The sequence below is a fragment of the Cynocephalus volans genome, chromosome 3, assembly GCF_027409185.1.
Source record: "Cynocephalus volans isolate mCynVol1 chromosome 3, mCynVol1.pri, whole genome shotgun sequence".
Lineage (NCBI taxonomy): Eukaryota > Metazoa > Chordata > Mammalia > Dermoptera > Cynocephalidae > Cynocephalus > Cynocephalus volans.
Genome location: NC_084462.1, coordinates 1,574,041 through 1,593,571, shown reverse-complemented (window position 1 = coordinate 1,593,571; position 19,531 = coordinate 1,574,041). Strand labels below are relative to the sequence as shown.

At 55.1% G+C, this 19,531-nt stretch overlaps 3 protein-coding genes across 4 annotated transcripts; all 3 read left to right on the top strand.

Annotated features, from left to right (window-relative positions):
* Nucleotides 1-4,982: 4,982 nt before the first annotated feature.
* On the top strand, nt 4,983-9,499 carry KCNA7 (potassium voltage-gated channel subfamily A member 7). Its single transcript, XM_063090609.1, has 2 exons — nt 4,983-5,620; nt 6,541-9,499. The coding sequence occupies exons 1-2, from the start codon at nt 5,066-5,068 to the stop codon at nt 7,354-7,356; spliced, it is 1,371 nt and encodes a 456-aa protein (XP_062946679.1). The 5' UTR covers nt 4,983-5,065; the 3' UTR covers nt 7,357-9,499.
* A 1,850-nt stretch (nt 9,500-11,349) lies between these two features.
* On the top strand, nt 11,350-14,178 carry NTF4 (neurotrophin 4). 2 transcript variants are annotated; one of them, XM_063091603.1, is made up of 3 exons: nt 11,350-11,623; nt 12,480-12,606; nt 13,255-14,178. In XM_063091603.1, the coding sequence occupies exon 3, from the start codon at nt 13,267-13,269 to the stop codon at nt 13,897-13,899; it is 633 nt and encodes a 210-aa protein (XP_062947673.1). In that variant the 5' UTR covers nt 11,350-11,623; nt 12,480-12,606; nt 13,255-13,266; the 3' UTR covers nt 13,900-14,178. The 2 variants fall into 2 exon arrangements, with proteins under 2 accessions (XP_062947673.1, XP_062947674.1); XM_063091604.1 differs by lacking the exon at nt 11,350-11,623 and adding an exon at nt 12,054-12,073.
* Nucleotides 14,179-15,818: 1,640 nt separating this feature from the next.
* SAXO3 (stabilizer of axonemal microtubules 3) lies at nt 15,819-19,528 on the top strand. The gene is made up of 5 exons (XM_063089737.1): nt 15,819-16,017; nt 16,182-16,382; nt 16,483-16,644; nt 17,342-17,469; nt 17,912-19,528. The coding sequence occupies exons 1-5, from the start codon at nt 15,862-15,864 to the stop codon at nt 18,282-18,284; spliced, it is 1,020 nt and encodes a 339-aa protein (XP_062945807.1). The 5' UTR covers nt 15,819-15,861; the 3' UTR covers nt 18,285-19,528.
* Nucleotides 19,529-19,531: the final 3 nt, after the last annotated feature.

Genomic DNA, 19,531 nt, shown 5'->3' with positions numbered 1-19,531 from the left:
TGTATTTTTTCTGTGCCATTTGAAAGTAAATTTGAACAGTACTTTGCCCCTACATACATAGTATCTTCTAAGCATAAGAACATTCTCCTACATAACCACAAAATTACTTTCTCCATTAAGAAAGTTTACCACCCGCGTTAAGATCTTCCCTATTGACCCAAGAATATCTTGTTTTAATCAGAACCAGGATCCAATCAAGGTTCACACATTGCATTTGAATGTCATGTCTCTTTAGTCTAATATAGAATAGACAGACAGACAGACAGACAGACAGACAGACACACACACACACACACACACCACTTTTTTTGCATGACTTCTCCCACCCTCCTCCTCAGACCAGTTTTATGTAGAATGTCCCACATTCTTTGTCTGATTGTTTTCTCATAGTGTTTAATTTGTTCCACTACCCCTGTTTTGTCTGTGAAATGGAAATTGAGTCTGAAGACTTGAATAGATTGAAGTTAAGCATTTTTGGCAAGAACACTTTCCTGGTGATACTTAGGCGTTCATATTGCATCACATCTGGAGATGCATACTGTCAGATGGTTCCACTATTATGATACTGAGTTTGGTTACATGGTTAATGAGCTAACTACCTGATCTCTCCTCATAAAAGTACATTTTCCCCCTGGTAATCTCAGCAGTGAGACTTTGACATGTGCAAATATTCTGTTTCCCAGCCATCTCTCACCTAATGATTGTGGCAGCCATTGGTGATTCTTGCCTGAATCAAGTATTACACGGAAGCAGAGGACAGATTTATTTGCCAAAAAAATAGAAGTAACTGAAGGGCTTTGATCAGGGAAAGGATATAACTTAATTTACATTTTTTTGTTTTGTTTTTGGTGATTGGCCAGTAAAGGGTTTCTGAACCCTTGACCTTGGTATTACAACACCATGTGCTAACTAACTGAGCTAACCAGCCAGCCTTAGTTTACATTTTCAAAAGATCACTTCAATAGTATGGTGGGAAAAAATGCAGGGAAAGAGCTGAAGGGGAAACAGGAAATGGTTAGGAGGGTACAAGTTCCAGGGATGAGATGATGGCCTGGACCAAGATGGTAGCCATGGTGGGGTAAGGAGTGGTCAGATTAGGAATATATTTTGTTATTTGTTTTTGTTTTTTTATTTTTTGGTGGCTGGTTGGTACAGGGATCAAACCTAGACCTCGGTGTTATCAGCACCACATTTTAGCCAACTGAGCTAACTGGCCAGGCCCCTAGATTAGGGATATATTTTGAAGGTAGAGCTCACTTATTCAGTTCCTGTAGGAGTGGGATTAGAGTGCATGGACAAGAGGGAAGTTAAAAATAACTCCTAGAGATTAAGGAGACGACTAAATACAATTTGGGATCCGGAATTGGATTCTGAACCAGAAAAAGAACGTAAGTGGTAAACTGGTGAAATTCAAATAAGGTCTGTAGTTTAGATAACAGTATTTTAATGTTAATCTCCTGGCTTAAATAATTGTATTATGGTTTAAATTGGTGGATGCTAAAGGATATATGGGAACTCTACTATTTTTACAACTTTTCTGCAAGTCTAAAACTATTTCAAAATAACAAGTTTAAAGAAAATTTAAAAACGAAGCTATTGTCCCTTAATAAAAATCCTCACTCCTAGATTTGTAGACTGAGCAACTGGGTGATGGATAAAGCTGTTGATTGAGGGAAGACTTGGAGAAGAGTGGGATTATTAAGAAGGAGTTCTGGGTTTGGACATCACAGATGCTTATTAGATAGTCAAGTGGAGATATGGAGTTGAAAGTTGGAATATATGGCTGATAACACCAAGGTCAACGGTTTGGATCCCCGCACTGGCTAGCCACTAAAAAAAGAAATAAATTTGGAATATATGAGTTTGATGGTTACAGTAGAGTTTGGGGCTGGAAACCTAAATTTGGGAGTCAGTAGAATAGAGATGGTATTTTAAGTCATGTGACTGAATGAAGTCACCTAGGAGATGAGGGAAGATAGAGAAAGGAGGAGCTCAAAGGACTGAGTCTCAAGGCCCTCCAACATTTAGAGTTCAGATAAAGTGGGGAAAACCAGCAAAGGAGATTGACCGTGATGTAGGAGGAAAAGCAGAAGAGTGTGATGTCCAGAAAGGCCAGGAAGGAAAGTTCTTCAAGAAGGAGGTAGTTTTCAATGTATCCAGTTCTGCTGAGAGATGCAATAAGATAAAGACTGAGGTTTGACAAGACAGTGGGAAGTGAAGTGGAGACCTCAGGTAGAGAAAAGTTTTTAGAGAAGTTTTGTTATGAGGGAAGCAGAGAAGTAATAGTAGCAGGAAAGGAAAGACATTGTTTTTTTTTTTTTAAGATAGAAAAGATATTAAAATAGAAAATTTGACTTCCAGTCAAGATGGCAGAATAGACAGTCCTCAGAGTCCCCACTCTCTCTTACAAATCAGCTAATTTACAATTATAAAAAAGCAATAACAGCCAAGCTAGGGCTGCAAGAGATCAAGGGAAGAGGAGGAGAGACCTATGGAGTGCATGAAGGTGGGAGAAGCCATGATGAGAGAAAGAAAAAACTGCTCCAACCAATTTGAGTCCTGGCTGCTTCCAGGCTGGAACTGCTGAGCGCCAGGAGCAGGAGCTGGCAAAAGCCACAGCTGTGCCCTTTGGGTGAAGGTGCTTGGAAGCGACAGGGGAGAAGAGGGCCTTGGTGGCTTCCAGGCCAGCAAGGCCACTAACAGGGTTTCCATGTACCCACATAGAAGTGAGGAGCCACAACTGAAAAAAAAAGGAGCCACTCAGAGGCTGGTGAGTCATCACAAGGGACTGGAGCATGGCCCATCCCATGGGAAGTGTTTGCAGTGTGGACAACGTGGGAGATGGGCGCACCAGGGGAACACTGGGGCACAGCAAGGACAGCTGATCTGGCCCCCAATCAGTGTAGGACCACTCAGAGGAGACTGGTGAGGAATATAGAATTGCATGAGGTGCAGTCTGATGAAAAGGCTCAGGCCCAGACTGGAATTTCTATCAAACCAGGTGTACTGGATCTCATGAGAGCCGGAAGTACCTATAAAGTCAACCATTAGGGGCCGGCCCGTGGCTCACTTGGGAGAGTGCAGTGCTGACAACACCAAGTCAAGGGTTAAGATCCCCTTACTGGTCATCTTTAAAAAAAAAAAAAAAAAAAGCTTGAATCTCTGTACTGGCCAGCCACCAAACAAACAGCAACAGAGCAAGAGAGGAGGGGGATATAGGAGATGCTGCTCTTGATAGGCCATGATTTCCTAACCCCCAAAAGGTTTGGGGTTGCAGAAGGATGGCAAACTGGTCAGGTTGAGGGTGTGCAAAGCTGGGTGGGAATTAAGGAGCTGTGGGAAGAGGTGCCACTCAGAAAAACCAGACCCCATCATGATGCCACCTCAACTCAAAGAAGAGACTTGGGATCACTGAAGGAGTTCTGGGTGATTTATGGAAGACTCTGCCCTGGAACAGAAAACAGAAACATAGAGAGTTCAGAGATTCAAAGGGGGGGGGGGTGGTGGCAGAGAGAATGAGAGAAAAGAGGAGACATAGGAAAAAGAGGACAGAAACCAGAGACAGGGAGGGTCAAAGACCATGAAAGATGTACATAGACCCAGAGAGAGGGAGGATAGAGACCTGGAGAGAGGGACACGGAAATCTAGTGGGAGACACAGCATCCCAGAAAGAACTGTAGACAGGAAGAGAAACAGTGCCAGAATTAGCAGGGTTATAACCTTTAGTGCCTTACTCCACACCCCCAGCAGAGGGCGACCAGAACCCCATTCCCTGGAGCCCCAAGTGACCAATCCCCACTTCCCCCCAAGCCGATGGGGCTATTTTTACCGTGTCACTGGACACCAGTGACTGGAAGGCCATCGCCTGCCTGCCCTTCGGTTCCTGAGAGTTACCCTGCAGCATCTCCCCAACCCACAGCCCTCCTGTTCCGGGCAAGCCCGCCTCCTTTTCCGCTATTCAAGGCTACAGCTCAGGCCCTTCTGGGTCTCAGAAAGTTTTGTAGAGAATCCAGGTGGAGACCCTGGACAGACTATGGAGAGGGGACAGGGTATGCGTGCACATGTTCAGTGGTTTGCAACTGCCAGAGTGACCCCAGGGACAACCACCAGGACAGTGGTGGAGCTGACCAGGAGTGATGGTCAGAGAGAAGGTTCAGAGACGTGACTCCAGAGACCCTGAGTCCTCTAGAGCCCTAAGACATACACTCCCTGTCATTCAGAGATATGCGGAAAGTAAGAGACCCAAAGGAGAGGTCCAGAGAAACCCTGGGACAGAGACAGAAAGGGCTAAGAGATAATGAGCAAAAAGGGATCCAGAGAGATAAGAAACAGAGAGATCAAGGGAGACAAGAGATGAACAGAGACAGACCCCTGCCCTCCCCCCGGCCCCCCGCCTTCCAACAAGAGTCAAAACAAAGGCGGAGGAGATCCAAAGGGACCAAGACACAGAGACTGGGAGAAATCCCCAGAGCGGCAAACCTCAGAGATAACTGACCTATAAAGATACTCAGAGACACATCCGCAACAGAGCTAGAGACCCAAAGCGATGACATAGCCAGACACAAAGACACACAAGCGAACGAGAGACACATAGATGAGGGTGGGGGATGGGGAAGCCGGGCGAGGGGGGAGAGAGGAAGAGAGAGAGTTAGAGAAAGAGAAATGGAGGTGTGGAAATATGTGACTCCAGCAGAGGGCTCGGATTTTCATACAAAAAGACGGCACGTAGACACGGAAGCTAGGAGAGACGCAGGACGGCGCTCTCGGGCGGCAGAAAGACGGCGGGAAAGACGACCTCAAAGCGGGATGGATGCCGAGAAAGCGCAGTGCGGCGGCGGCTGGGGGGAGGCAGGCGTCCCGGTAGAGGGCGCCCGGCCGCCCTCTGCCCCGCCGGGGTCACGGTGCCCCCTCCCCCGCGCCCTGGCCGGACGGCCCGGCTATTTTTACGCGCGGACACCGGACACCGGGCTGGGGCGGCTGGGGCGGCGGCGGCCGAGGCGGGGCCGCGCCGGGCCGGGCGTCGGGGCCACACGTCCGTCCGCGGATCGCCGGGGCTGCGCGCACCATGGAGCCGCGGTGTCCGCCGCCGTGCGGCTGCTGCGAGCGGCTGGTGCTCAACGTGGCCGGGCTGCGCTTCGAGACGCGGGCGCGCACGCTGGGCCGTTTCCCAGACACGCTGCTTGGGGACCCGGCGCGTCGCGGCCGCTTCTACGACGGCGCACGCCGCGAGTACTTCTTCGACCGGCACCGGCCCAGCTTCGATGCCGTGCTCTACTACTACCAGTCGGGCGGGCGGCTGCGGCGGCCGGCGCACGTGCCGCTCGACGTCTTCCTGGAGGAGGTGGCCTTCTACGGGCTGGGCGCGGCGGCGCTGGCGCGCCTGCGCGAGGACGAGGGCTGCCCGGTGCCGCCGGAGCGCCCCCTGCCCCGGCGGGCCTTCGCGCGCCAGCTCTGGCTGCTCTTCGAGTTCCCCGAGAGCTCGCAGGCCGCGCGCGTGCTCGCCGTTGTCTCCGTGCTCGTCATCCTTGTCTCCATCGTCGTGTTCTGCCTCGAGACGCTGCCCGACTTCCGCGACGACCGCGACAACCCGGGGCTCGCCTTGGTGGCCGCCGCTGGCTCGGTGAGGGGCGGAGCCTGGGTGGAGAAGGGCGGGCTTGAGAGGAGATGGGCGGTGCCCACGGGGAACGGGCCAATCATAAGGCGAGGCAAGGGGCTGAGCGGGCTGGGCAAGCCAGGGACAGATCCTGACCAGGCGACTCCGTCAGTAAGAGCTGGGCTAGGGGCAGGGCCTGAAACTCTGAGTGGGAGGACCTGTCCTATCAGAAGGCAGAGTTGAGGTAGGTGAGAGACCCGGCCTACAGAAGGCAGGGTCCTTGATCCAGGGGGCAGAACGTTAAAAGCCAAAACTGTGCAGTGATGGAGAGGAGGTTATGCACGTGAAAAATCTGGAGGTTATGCACCTGGCAGTGACCAATTGGAAGGATGGGCTGGAGATGGTGAGACCACGGGCCTGAAGAAAGCGAGCTAAGAATCTGGAGCCAGAGGGCTGGGCCTGAGGGCTGGGGTAGGAGGAGTCAATCACAAAGTCAGGCTGAGGGCCGTGAGAGGAGTGGCCTGGGGGCTCGGCGTAGAGTTCTTTCACCATTACAGAAAGCGCTGGGGTTGGGGCGGGCAAGGAAAGGCAGGGCGCAAGGGGGTGGGGTCAGGGAGAGGACCGTCCTCACCTAGAAAATCAATGCTTGGGGCGGGACTTGAAAGGGAAGGGCTTGTACCCTATGCAAGTGTCAGTTCAGGAGTTCCCGCCAGTCAAGGGGCCGGGACCACCTCTCCAGCTACAAATCAGGTCAGAAGACCAGAAAGTCAGCTGTCCAGGAATGATCACTGAGGTTCTGGGAAGGAGTCTAGGACAGCCAGGTCACTGGGGGCCTTGGGACAGCGGCTACTGACCAATCTGTAGAGAGTAGTTGGATATTTAAACAATGAATAAGGTTGTCCCATTGTCCCAGCCCTGGCCCTCCCTGAACCCTTTCCTCCCTGCAGTTCCCCACTCGGCTGAATGGCTCCAGCCCAGTGCCTGGAACTCCACCCCGTTTGCCCTTCGATGACCCGTTCTTTGTGGTGGAGACGCTGTGCATCTGTTGGTTCTCCTTTGAGCTGCTGGTACGCCTGGTGGCCTGCCCGAGCAAGGCGGTCTTCTTCAAGAACGTGATGAACCTCATCGATTTTGTGGCCATCCTGCCCTACTTTGTGGCACTGGGCACTGAGCTGGCCCGGCAGCGGGGAGTGGGCCAGCCAGCCATGTCACTGGCCATCCTGCGGGTCATTCGATTGGTGCGTGTCTTCCGCATCTTCAAGCTGTCCCGGCACTCAAAGGGCCTGCAGATCTTGGGCCAGACGCTTCGGGCATCCATGCGTGAGCTGGGCCTCCTCATCTTCTTCCTCTTCATCGGTGTGGTCCTCTTTTCCAGCGCAGTCTATTTTGCCGAAGCTGACCGGGCAGACTCCCATTTCACCAGCATCCCGGAATCCTTCTGGTGGGCGGTGGTCACCATGACCACGGTTGGCTATGGAGACATGGCGCCTGTCACTGTGGGTGGCAAGATAGTGGGTTCTCTGTGTGCCATCGCTGGTGTGCTAACCATTTCCCTGCCCGTGCCAGTCATTGTCTCCAACTTCAGCTACTTTTACCACCGGGAGACAGAGGGCGAAGAGGCTGGGATGTTCAGCCATGTGGACACGCAGCCCTGTGGCACACTGGAGGGCAAGGCCAATGGGGGTTTGGTAGATGGAGAGGTGCCTGAACTACCACCTCCACTCTGGGCTCCCCCAGGGAAACACCTGGTCACTGAAGTATGAGGGACAGTTGAGGTCTGCAGGACCTCACACCTCCTTGGAGGGAGGGAGAGTGGGAGGGACGGGTGGAGGGGAAGGCCAAAGGGAGGGGACTGGATTTAGGAAGATCTAGGTTAAGTGGTAATGAGTGGGGGAACACTGAGTCTTTCTTGTTGGGTCTTGAGTTGTGTGGTTTGATAGCTCTGGTGGATACCTCCTTAAACACCAATGAATGGCAGTGGGTTGTGTTGAGTTGAGGGGGCTCCATTTGTTCATATTGCATTGCATTGTGCAAAGTTTGTGGGGCCTTTTGGGTAATGTTAAGATAGGTGTGGTCATTCCATTTTCTGTTTCCTAGGTCCATGTCAGGTTGAGTTGGGTTGTGAGTCTGGGTGAGTCTTGTCCAACTGTATCATGCAGGATTCTGTAATTTGATGAGTCCACTAGGGCCATGTTGGGTCAAGTTAGGTGGTCACCCATGGCATTGTGAAGATTGATTGAATGGTCATGCACGGTATTGTTGAATTGTGTTGAGACAGGTTGGAAATTGTGTAGCTTTGTGATACTTCTAGGGCCACGTTATTTTAGGTTCTGTGAATTTGTGAGTCATGTGGAAATGGAGAGTCAAGTGATAGAATGTGAGCTTTCTAGGTCACATTAGGGTAAGTTGGGTTGGAATGTATGACCAAATGAGTCTTTTAGGGTTCTGTTAGGTTGAGTTGTGTAGGCTGGAAGTTTTTCAGGGCCATGAGTTGAGCCGTATTGAGTTATACAACCACATGGGTCTTGTAAGGCCGGTTCAGTTGGGTTGTCTGACTGTTTGAGTCTTATAGGGCCATGCTGAGTTGAGTTACATTGAGTTTTGTCATTGTGTGAGTCCTATAGGAACGTTGGGTTGAGATGGACTGTATATATGAGTTCCATAGGGCCATATTGGATTGTTTTGCACTTAGTGGTAGCACTAGGACCCAAGGACAACAACACTGGGGAAGAATCATGTGTCAGGGAGTAAGTGTGGTGGTATGGACTCTGGGAAATGTACTAAACCAGCTTGCCCAGTGTTAACCATTGTAGGGGGAGTGGGGTTGGATTCCGTATCCATGAATCAAGGTGTTCATCCAGAGGGGCTCTGGGTGAACTAGGACGATGCTGATGCTGCTCCCATTTACCCCACATCTGTTTCATTTTGCCATTCAAGCCCCCCCCCATTCTTTCTGCCCTGCCCTACAGTTTTGCTCCCTGACATGGAGATTAGAGCCACAAGGGAAAGGGGCGAGGGGGAGAAAACTCTTTTTACTCTACCCAGACATTATGGGGGACAGAACCAAAGGGAGCGGGACAGAGACCGTGGGAGGGATAGAGACCCAAATAGAGGAAGAGATAGAAACTCAGAGATGAGGGGTCAAAGAGAGAGGAACAGAGACTCAGGGAGTGAGACACAAGACCTAGAGAGAGAGGGGGGACAGAGACTTGGAAGGGGGAACGAGACCCAGAAAGAGGGGAACACAAAGCCAGAGTGAAAGAAGGACAGAGACCAAGAGTGGGGTCTTGGAGACCCAGAGGGCCCCCAGAGAGAGAGGGACAGACACCCAGAGTTGGAGATAGACCATAAAACCTCAGAAAAAGAGAACCAAAAAAGAAAAAGGCAGAGAAAGTCAGTGCCCCTGAACCTGAAAGAGACACACAGTCCCTATTCCACAGAATCATAAAGGGATCCTAAACCAGGGCACATCACCCATCCTCCCTGCAGCTAAGGAAGGCTGTCAGACAAACTGGGGGTCTTGCTCTGTTTTCCAGGGGAGAAAGCAGAGTCTCAGAGCAGGGGATTAGTATCTAAAGTCACACAGCATGTCCTCAGGGGGTCAGGACTTGTGGCAGGCTGCCTGGCTCCACATGTCCTCATCAGCCTGCTGGTACACACAGGACCGCTCCGGTCTGGTAGCCTCATTTCCTACAGACAAGGAAATTGAGGCTCAGAAGGGAGGCTGTTACCCAAGGTCACAAAGCCAAAAGTTTTTAGAGGTCTTTCAGAACTAAAAGGGCATTTAAAGGAGGAGGAAGAGGCAGATGGTTATAATCACTAACACATATAGTGTTTCCATGTGCCAGGCATCATTCAAAGTGTTTTACTTGTATTAATTTATTAAAACCCATCCAGTGGTTTATAGAGCTTTGTTGTTGTTATTTTTAGCTATAAACCTCCTTTTTGGGGTGGGTCAAATAATATCTTACTTAGAGGTACCAGTGTGAAACATCAGAGGGGAACAGTTTGAGGAGAACACACCCTCTTGGCAACTTGAAATACAGCTAAGGAATTCAGTTTGGAAACCCCTGATTTAATCCAACAACTTTCTATACAATGAGAGAGAACTACAGATTGTGGGAAGAGTCTGATAATGTTTGAAAATAATATAACCTTTAGGTAGTCATTTCTCTCTGAAATGGAGAGAAGCCACAGTTAGAGACAGAATTGGAGACAGACCCTCACAGTGACAAGAGAGAAGGCACAGAGACCCAAAGATCAGGAGACAAAGAGCAACTAACCGAGACCTGGAGAGAGGACAGAGATACAAAGCAAAAGAGAAACCCAAGGGCGAGAGAGAGGAGGGCAGACACCCAGAGAGAGGGAGAAAGAGACCCAGCGAGAGGAAGACAGACCCAGAGAGAGGGGGACAGAGACTGTTTTCCAGTTACTCTTCCTTGAAAACTCATCCCTACTATCCTATCAAGGACTGGAAGTTACACAGTCTTTCTGGTAGGTGGGCAGTGCTGGGTGTTTAGGAACGGAGGAAGTGTGGAGAGTTCAGTGACCCAAATGTACACCCAAAGACTGGAAAGTGAACCTCCAGTAAACAACTGGAGCCTCCTTCTATGTTGCCTTGGCTGAGATCGGGAGGAGGAGAGGGGAAAACCCTAATCCGGGGACACCCTTCCTACCACCTTGCCATGCTATATTTAGGCTGAGGGAGGGGTGCAGGATGACCCCCCGAGGTGGGTGTCAACTTTCATTCTGAAAATAGCTCAGGGGGAGGGGAACCGGAGTCCCAGGGTGGAGGTGTGGTAGGGTGAAGGGCTCTGCTGACCATATGACTGTCCCAAGACTCTCCAGCTCCCTCTCATCTTTCTTAGGGTCTCTCTCTCGGAGGTGCTGTCTCCCCTTCTGGGGATCCGTCCCCTTATCTTGAGGTGTCTGCCCTCTATCTGGGTCTCTGTCCTCTCTGCATGGATGTCTGCCCCCTCATCTCTGTCCCTTTTTCCTGTCTCTCTTCATCTGTCACTATTCATTCTTTCTCCAAGCAGGTCATTCTGTTCTAAAAGCCTCTCTTGGTCTATCTCTGAATCCTATAATACCTTGAATTTCTCTTATCTGAGCTCAGGACAAGACCCTCTCCCCAGTCCCCACTCAGGAAATTCCAGAAGAGAGGACTATGTGGGAGAGCCCCCCACATCCACTGTCTCCCCGGGCCTCAGTCCTTATCGCTGCCCAAGCCCAGCTGGTTAATGTCTGGCGTGGAGCTCCTGGGAAAGTGGGGATGAGAGCAGAGGGTGGGAATCTGCCCCGGATTGACATTTAATTGGCAAAACACTGCAAAGGACTCTCAGGCCCAGACTCCTGGGTCCGAGGGAGGAGGAGGAGCTGGGGGCCCGGACTCCTGGGTCCGAGGGAGGAGGGGGCCGGGGGCCCGGACTCCTGGGTCCGAGGGAGGAGGGGGCCGGGGGCCCGGACTCCTGGGTCCGAGGGAGGAGGAGGAGCTGGGGGCCCGGACTCCTGGGTCCGAGGGAGGAGGGGGCCGGGGGCCCGGACTCCTGGGTCCGAGGGAGGAGGGGGCCGGGGGCCCGGACTCCTGGGTCCGAGGGAGGAGGGGGCCGGGGGCCCGGACTCCTGGGTCCGAGGGAGGAGGAGGGGCTGGGGGCCGGGACTCCTGGGTCTGAGGGAGGAGGGGGCTGGGGGCCGGGACTCCTGGGTCTGAGGGAGGAGGGGGCCGGGGGCCGGGACTCCTGGGTCCGAGGGAGGAGGAGGGGCTGGGGGCCGGGACTCCTGGGACTGGGGCAGGCTGGGCTGAGCGAGCCGGGTCGGGCTTCCGAGGTCTCCGCACGCGCGTGCAAGGCGGGATCCCCCGGCCCCTCCTCCGCCGCCGGGCGCCGCCCCGCCCCCGCCCCCGACCCGGGCCCTCCTGAGCGTGAGCAGCGAGGAGCCGGCGGGCCAGCGGGCGTCCCTGCGGCCAGCGAGCGGGAGGAGGAGCCGCCGCCACGCCAGGGGCAGCCGGAGGAGCCGAGGAGGGCGCCCCAGGTAAGAGCCGCCGCGCCTCCTCCCCCGGGATTCCGGCGTCCGGGTCGCCCTGCCCCTGGTTAGGGAGGGACGGGGGCGGAGCTGGAGGGGGCGGGGCTTGGCGGAGGAAACTGAGGCAGGAGGGAAATGTCTGAGATGTGCAGTCTGTTCCCGTCAGCGGGGTCTCAGGAGGCCGGTCCCCAGCCCAAATCTTCTGGGGAAGAGGGGACCTGGGAGTCCGCATTTCTGACCATCCCGGGGAGGAGGGGCCTGAACTCCAGAACTCCTGGGTCTGACGGAGGGGCCGGGGGCCTGGGCTCCTGGTCTGAAGGAGGAGGCAGCTGCAACCCAGGGCTCTTTGGTCTGAGGGAGGAGGCAATTCCTGGTCCTGGTTGGGTCAACCTGTGCTCCTCTTTACTCTCCACACTTCTCATTACCCCATCTCTGAGCCAGGACAGGCAACCACTCCAGGTATGTGCAGTAGAAGTCTTGGGCGGGCCCTGGCCTGTCCTGTGAGGAGAGAACATTCCAGGAAGCAGCCTTGGGGACCCAGGGATTCTTGAATATGGGCCCTTAGGGACCTGGGTGTCCAGGCCAGCCCCGCCCCTGCCGCATCTGGGAGATGAATGGGCCGAGGGGGATGTAATCTTTTCCAGCTTCCTTCATCCTGCCGCCTCTCCCTTCTCCTCCCCCAATCTGTTTCCCATCCAGCCAGGAGCCATCACCTGGGCAGGGAAGGGGCCTCCAAAAAGGGGGCGGGGCCTTGACTCTCGGGTACCCTACACTTTAAGAGGAACTCTGGGAAAGGGGTGCTCAAGGGTTCAAGCTTCATCCCCCACCTGCCTCTATAACTTGCCTGTTTCCTTCTTTCGCCTAGGTTGTTGCCCCCTCCCTCTCTTGAGATGTCAGGAAGGCGGGGGCCACCTGTGTCCTCCACAGGGGCCCCTGGAAGCCTGGGGGCCCTCATCCCCGGATCTTGGAGGCGGAGGAGGTGCTACTGACAGGTTTGGTTACCTCTGGCTGCATCCCAGTCCTTTCCATGCCACCCTTCCCCAGAACCACAGGTGGATGAACCTCCAGAATGTTGTAGAGAAACTGCAATATCCATGGTCCCCCAACCTCTCTCGGTCCCAGCTAAGTTTCACACACTGGGAAACTAAGGCCCCACATGAGAGAGGAAGTATCTTGCCTTGTTAGCAGAAGTTTTGAGCTGAACTTGGGTCTCCCTAGTATTCCAGATCATGGCCTTTCTCAACATTTTGGAACATCCTCTAGGCTGCTTAACCCTTAACTTAAGGTTTCTTAGGGTTGTAGAGGCAGAATGCCAGAGTGGAGTTGCCCTGAGAGGGTTCAAGTCCTGCCTTTGCCATTTGCTGGCTGTGTGACCTGGTGCAAGTCATTAACTTCTCTGAGCCTGTATTTCCCCATTTGTTGAGCATTTCCCCATTTGTTAAGTAATAGTAGTTGAATAATTATGATTACTCTAGAAGTCAGGCATTACCCAAGTCCTAGAATACAGGGGCCCCCAAGTTTCTAGAACAAGGGCTTTACCACAGGTTCTGACATGCAGGCCTCCCCGGGGTTCCCAACTTCTGTCCACCCCTAAGTTTTACCCTCTTTTCTAACCCCAGCCTCCCTCTCTCTATCTTCAGGTGCTCCGAGAGATGCCCCCCCACTCCTCATGCTCCCTTCCCATCCTCCTCCTTGTCCTCCTCCCCAGTGTCTCAATGGAGCCCCATCCCGCACCCTCACCACTGCCCCCATTTCTGGCCCCTGAGTGGGACCTGCTGTCCCCTCGAGTAGCCCTGTCCAGGGGCACCCCTGCTGGGCCCCCTCTGCTCTTCCTGCTGGAAACTGGCGCCTTTGGGGACTCAGCAGCTGCCCCAGCCAACCGCAGCCGGCGTGGGGTGAGAGAGTCAGCACCAGCAAGTCGCCGGGGTGAGCTGGCTGTGTGTGATGCAGTCAGCAGCTGGGTGACAGACCGCCGGACGGCTGTGGACTTACGTGGTCGAGAGGTGGAGGTGTTGGGCGAGGTGCCTGCGGCTGGTGGCAGTCCCCTCCGCCAGTATTTCTTTGAGACCCGCTGCAAGGCTGATAGCACTGGGGAAGGCGACCCTGGTGGGGGTGCAGGGGGCTGCCGGGGTGTGGATCGGAGGCACTGGGTATCTGAATGCAAGGCCAAGCAGTCCTATGTGCGGGCGTTGACCACCGATGCCCAGGGCCGTGTGGGCTGGCGATGGATTCGAATTGACACTGCCTGCGTCTGCACACTCCTAAGCCGGACTGGCCGGGCCTGAGGCCCATGCCCAGGAACTGGTCAGGCAGAGAAAGAAGAGAAATGGATGCTGAGGAACATCACGGGTGGCCTGGCTGCTCTAAGGGCCTCTGTTTGGGAGCTTGTTAAATGATCACAATATCACAGCTGTCTGATTTTGAGAGCTCAATCTGTTGCAGGATGGGTGATGAAACCGAGTGGGGTTTCAATGAATAGGAATTCTCCTGGAGGAACTTGAGGGTAATAATAATGATAACAACAATAATAAGAGCCAACATCTACTGAGTGCTTACTGTTTATCAGCCCTAATCCGTAACTCCCCAGATCAACTCTCCTGGATTTGAACATCAGAGGCCCTCAGCTTTAAGTTGCTGACCATTCAATCTCAAAGGACACTGCCTTGTTGACCCTTGAGAGAGGGATAAGGAATGGGTCAAGAAGTGGGTTGGAAGGATAGAAACGAACATGCAAGCAGCCAGCCAGAGGACCTTGAGAACAGGGTCCACAGAAGGCCCTTAAGTATCTAGGAGATAGGGTTCAAATGAGAAATCTTATTTGGTCAGTGGGGGCAAGTGTTGGCTTAGAATATTATGTTTGGAGGTCGTGAGCCACCCATCACAAAGGGCGCACGAGCACGGTTGAATGATAAGAGGTCAGGATGCTGAAGAGTTCAGCCCTGGGTAAGGAGCTGCCGTCAGGTTTTTACCTCCATTCCCCATCCCAACCTTTACCCCACATTGTGAAAGAAATAGACCTTAAAATTCTCCAGCTTGTGTAGAACATGAGGTTCTGACCCGTTGGCCTGCCCTCCTTGCTAGGATCAGGGGTCACTGGACACTGATGGGCTTTGAGTAGGGCCAGGAAAATCCAACAGGAAAAGGGGCCCCAGAAGCCTGACTAGAGGCTGTCAGTGGGACCCTGGGTCATGCTGCAGAAGGTGGCCTCAGTTTTCCCTGTCTGAAGAATGGGCTAGTGAGATGAAATAATGGTGACTGGGGAGGCAGAAGCTTGACCAAAAGCTCTTTTTAGTGAGGAAGTGGCCAGGGAAGTCAGGGGCAGACCCCACACACTCAGGATACCACTTCATCTATTCCCACACCTGTTGCCAACACATGCACAGGTTTTTTTATGTCCAGCTTTGAGCTAAGGACATAGACATCCCTGTTCCCACTCCTACACAGACTGGGCCTCAGCGAAGGGCAGACTAGGCTGCCTCTGATTCTACATCTTGTTTTAGACCTGTGGTTCCCACCTCCCTCTCTTTCTGCCTTCCTACATTTCTTTTTGCTGTTGGGATCTGTTTCTCGCTCACCGTCTTTCGCACTTTCCTGTGTGTGTGTCTCTCTCACTCATGGAAGTGCTTTTCTCACATCCCTCTTTTGCTGTTTCCCTGTGTATTTCTCTGTGGGTCTCTCTTTGCCCACCCCCAAACCCAGGTGGAAGTTTTCAACCAAATCAAAGGCAGCCAGGACAGCCTATGCCAGATGCCGCCTCTTTCAGCGCACACAGGGAGGGTGGGAGAGTCCTGAGGATGTCTGGAAATCGTTACCCCCGAGGTGGGCAGGTCTGGCAGAGGGAGAAGGCGGCCGAGAGAGTTTGAATCTTGTAGGAAAGGAGGATGTTTCTCACAGATTTCCTGATGTGCTGGGAGGGTCCCTGCTTTTCTCCCCATCCCCCTTCTCTGGGACCCTAAAACTCCCTCTGGACTCCTTCCCTTTCCCCTTCTGCCCCCTTTCTGCCCTCCTCTTTCTCTGGGTCTCCACCTTCCTCTCCATGTTTCTCTGTGTTTCTGTGCCCCCCTTGGGGTTTCTGACCCCCTCTCTGGACGTCCCTACCCCTCTGTCCCTGGGTCTCTTTCTCATTCTATCCATCCACATGTCTACAGGTCCTTCATTGGTTGGGTTCAGGATGGGTGGGTTCTGTCACCTGGGGCAACAGCAACAACAAGCCTGCTTCTGCTTAGCTACCGGGTGGGGGTGGGACCATGGCCGGTTGGGCCCTAGCTCTGCGCTATGGTCCCCCATGGCCCCCCATCTCTAGAACCGAGGTGCCTGGATCCTGGCCCAACTGGCATCTCACCAGCAGCAGTGTCGCCCACCACTTTATCCCACCCGTACCCTTCCCCCCGCCCACTGTGCAGGTAAGAGAACCTTAGGCTGAAGGAGGGGTCCTGGAAATCCAGAAACTTGGGTGCCAGGGACTGGAGAGGGGAAAGAGCTGGGGATCTACTGGAAGAGATCAAAGCTGGGGTGGGGGGAGCGGGTCCTGAGTCTGTTTAGCTGAAGTCCCGTGCCTTCTCCCTAGTCCACAGTCGCGGAGACCCTTCCCCCGGCCGCAAAACAGGATTTACGCATCTGGGCTTTCGACGAGGTCATCAACAGATGGGAGACAACCTCCGGCTCGGCTCTTGTGTCCAAGACCCATGGCGGGCCCTACGCGCAGCCCAGGGCTCCAGAGCCTGAGGACCCCACGCGGACTGTGGGGATCAAGGCTTTGGCAGAAAAGGTAAGGTTCTGGGGTGCCATCATCCGCGAGGGACAGGACTGGGGACCGCACCTGAGGCCCCTGTGCCCTCACATTGGGGCTCGGGGTCTCCTTCCCGCAGCTCAGACACCGTGGCTGGTGCCTCCCTCTGATCACAAAGCACCAGAGCAGCGAGACGAGTGCGCAGTACGTGGACTGGCCGGGTCTGGACCAGGGCGCCACCTTCTACGTCGGGCCCCAGCCCCCGAAGTTTGCGGACCATCACCGTGGGGGCCCTTCCCAGGTAGCGGAGTGGAAGGCAGCGCGGGCACCATGGGGCAGAGCTTAGAGCGCCTGAGACGGGGTCTGAGGGACTCTGAGGCTAGGGACCAGGCTAGGAGCTCCTGGGGCGGCGCCAGAAGGAATTTTGAATTTGAGGGCGTGGCTAAAGGGTCTGGGGCAGAATCTGGAGGTTAGAGAGGCTGGGGGAGGGGCTTGGACCTGTGAGGCGGGGCCAGACAGCAGGATGTAGGTGGGGACAAGTCTAGGTGGCTGTCTACCGTCGGGGCGGGACTAGAATATTCTGAGACGGGGGGTCGGGGTGGGAGTTGGTTCCCGGCTTTCTTGGCGAGGAAGAGGTAAAGTGGAATTGTTGCCCCAGATGCGGCTGAGCTCTCGTGGAGGGACCAAGCAGGTCTGAGACTGGGGGCCGAACGGGGAAGGCCTTCCGCGGCTGGGGGCCTGGATTGGAGTTCCTTGACCGGGAAGAAGTACTTGAGTTTGTGGGGTGAGGCTGGTCAGGGCTCTACTGTGGGGAGCGAAGCGGCAGGACCCCGGCTGGGATTGGTCAGGAAGGATTCTGGTTCTGGTTCTGGGCGTGAGCGCCTGGTCCAGCCGGGCTGCTGAGGCCGAAGAAGCGCAGTTCCGAGTCCGAGAGCCGGGGCCTGCAACGGGGTAGGAAACCGCTTTCCTGCTCATCCCTCCTCTCCGCTCTTCCTCAGGCTCTCATCCCCTGGGCGAGGAGCACCGAGCTGGCCGGCAGGACTTGCCCAGTGTCCGACCGGGGCGTCCCGGGCCGCCGTCGGAGCTACCTGAGCACCTCGGCCCAGGACTTCCGGCTCTACCCGAGGTGGGCGGGGCCCTCGCTCAGCGCCGCCCCCTGCACAGCCCCGCGGGGCCGCCGGACGCCGAGCCCTGCTTTCGGCCCCCCTCCTCTGCCTCAGTAGTCTCGGCCGTCAACTCCCGCACACACAAGAACCAGTCCAAACCCCGGCCCCTACCTCTTTTAGCGCCCAGGGGTCCTTAGTGTCAACTCTTAGGAAGCCGCGGTAGGGACAGGAAAGCTGCAGACGGCCCGAGAGAGAGGGTTCTGGATGTGAGGGAGGGGCCCCCTTCAGTATTTGTGCCTCCGGACACTCCTTCCCCAGGATGGAGTCCAGGCTATCAGTCTCCGGTCACGTCATTCCTAAGGGGTCCCCGACTCCTACAAATCTGTCCTCGCCTCGAAATTCAGGAGTTCGGGTCTGCAGTCCCTTCAGGACCGAGGTCCAGCTTTGCCCTCCCTCCCACAGGAAGGAGCTGTCCGGATATCCCTGCAAGGACTCACTGACCTACTGGAGCTTCGAGGAGACGCCCCAGGCCTGGGGCCACGGCCCACAGCGGCCGCCCTGTCCGCGCTCCTCTCGGCCACCCCGACCGCCGCGGACCCGCGTGTCCCGCGCCCGCCCGGTGACGCTAGCTGTGCCGCATCGCGGGGCCCTGTCTCTGGTTCAGGAATCCTACAGCCCCCCGCTGCACCCACTCCGCCGGCTCGACCGTTTCTGCCCACTGGAGGCGCCCCGGGGCGGCCCCCACTGGAAGCCCCTGCCGGGCATCTACAGCGTGCCGAAAGCCTACGGCACCGAGAACTCCCGCTATGGCAGCTTGAAGCCGGCGCTGATCTGAGCCGGCCAGCCCCGCCCCGCCCTCGGACACTACCGCTGTGCCGTGGGGCGGAGCCGAGCCCAGAAGACCACGCCTGGGGTCCACGGGGCGGAGCTGAGCTCCGGAACCCTGCCCATTACGCGGGGAAGGGGGGAGGGAAGGACAGAGCCTGGGTCACACCCACTAAGTCTACCGTGCAGTGGGCGGGGCGAATGTCAGACACGCCCACTTGTTTGTGGGGTGACGGCGTAGTAAGCCCAGAAAATGGACATTGAGGCTGCGGCCCAGTGGGCGGGACGTCCCCTGCAGGACAGGAGGCGAGGCTTACCTTAGTCAACAAGTTAAACAGCCTAAACCACACCAATTTCTGGGGACAGCTCTGGCCTCTAGGGGGTTGGGTGTGGGGGCGATGGGGCTCTGGCTGAATCCCTTGGGGGGCATCTGGGTACAAGCGGCGTCCCTCCTAGCACAGATTCTCGGCAGAGTCTAATATTGAAGCCACACTCCTCCTACAACGTTGGACTCTAGCACAGGAACGGCTGTCTTTCAGTCTGTCTCAGGTGGAATATGGTTGAGGCTTCAACCTAGCACCTTTTGTGGCGCCAAGGAGCCTCCTACAGCCTCCCCTTGGCTCTTCCCATGATGGGCAGTGGCAGGGCTTCCTATGTCCTACTTCTTGTGCCTCCTACACGGACCAGTCTCTAGCACCTGTGGACTGAGTCTGTGAGGTCAACTTCACCATGGTGTCTCACACTGGAGCCACTGATGGTAGGGGAGTGGGCTGCTATGCTGAGCTACTCCTTCGCCTCCCTGACCTTGTCCACCTCTCACCCCCGGCGGGATTAGTGTCCAGGTTACTCTGGCATGCTGCCACCCCCCAGTGGCCTTGCCGCCCCCACAGCCCACAGGTATAACAAGCCAGGTAGACAAGGTAGGAGAGGCACCGAGAATGGAGATGCTTCAGGTAAGACTGGGGACCCCTGGGCAGCTTGCATCTCCAATCCAGGCCATTACTGGCATGAAGAGGGACAGTTGTATGATCTGGTGGAGGCCTCTTTCTAGAAGGGTATGACAGCCAGCAGGCTTCCTGCCAGGAGGAGGGAAGTGGGTGGTGCAGTGTCTGCAGGTAGGTATCTGAAATGTGGGACATCTGGACTGTGGGGCGGGCCCTGAAGGCAGGTGCCAGGGATGGTGGTGGATCAAAACAGGGTGGGTCCTGAATGGAAGATGTCAGACAGGGCCCCTAAATGTGTGTATTTGGGGGACGG

Excerpts from the sequence above, each read along its gene's own strand:
- KCNA7 (XM_063090609.1), top strand. The coding sequence starts at position 5,066 with ATGGAGCCGCGGTGTCCGCCGCCGTGCGGCTGCTGCGAGCGGCTGGTG. Across the intron at positions 5,621-6,540 it reads TGGTGGCCGCCGCTGGCTCG|TTCCCCACTCGGCTGAATGG; the intron begins GTGAGGGGCGGA and ends TCCTCCCTGCAG.
- NTF4 (XM_063091603.1), top strand. The coding sequence starts at position 13,267 with ATGCCCCCCCACTCCTCATGCTCCCTTCCCATCCTCCTCCTTGTCCTC.
- SAXO3 (XM_063089737.1), top strand. The coding sequence starts at position 15,862 with ATGGCCGGTTGGGCCCTAGCTCTGCGCTATGGTCCCCCATGGCCCCCC. Across the intron at positions 16,383-16,482 it reads TCAAGGCTTTGGCAGAAAAG|CTCAGACACCGTGGCTGGTG; the intron begins GTAAGGTTCTGG and ends TCCTTCCCGCAG. Across the intron at positions 16,645-17,341 it reads ACCGTGGGGGCCCTTCCCAG|GCTCTCATCCCCTGGGCGAG; the intron begins GTAGCGGAGTGG and ends GCTCTTCCTCAG.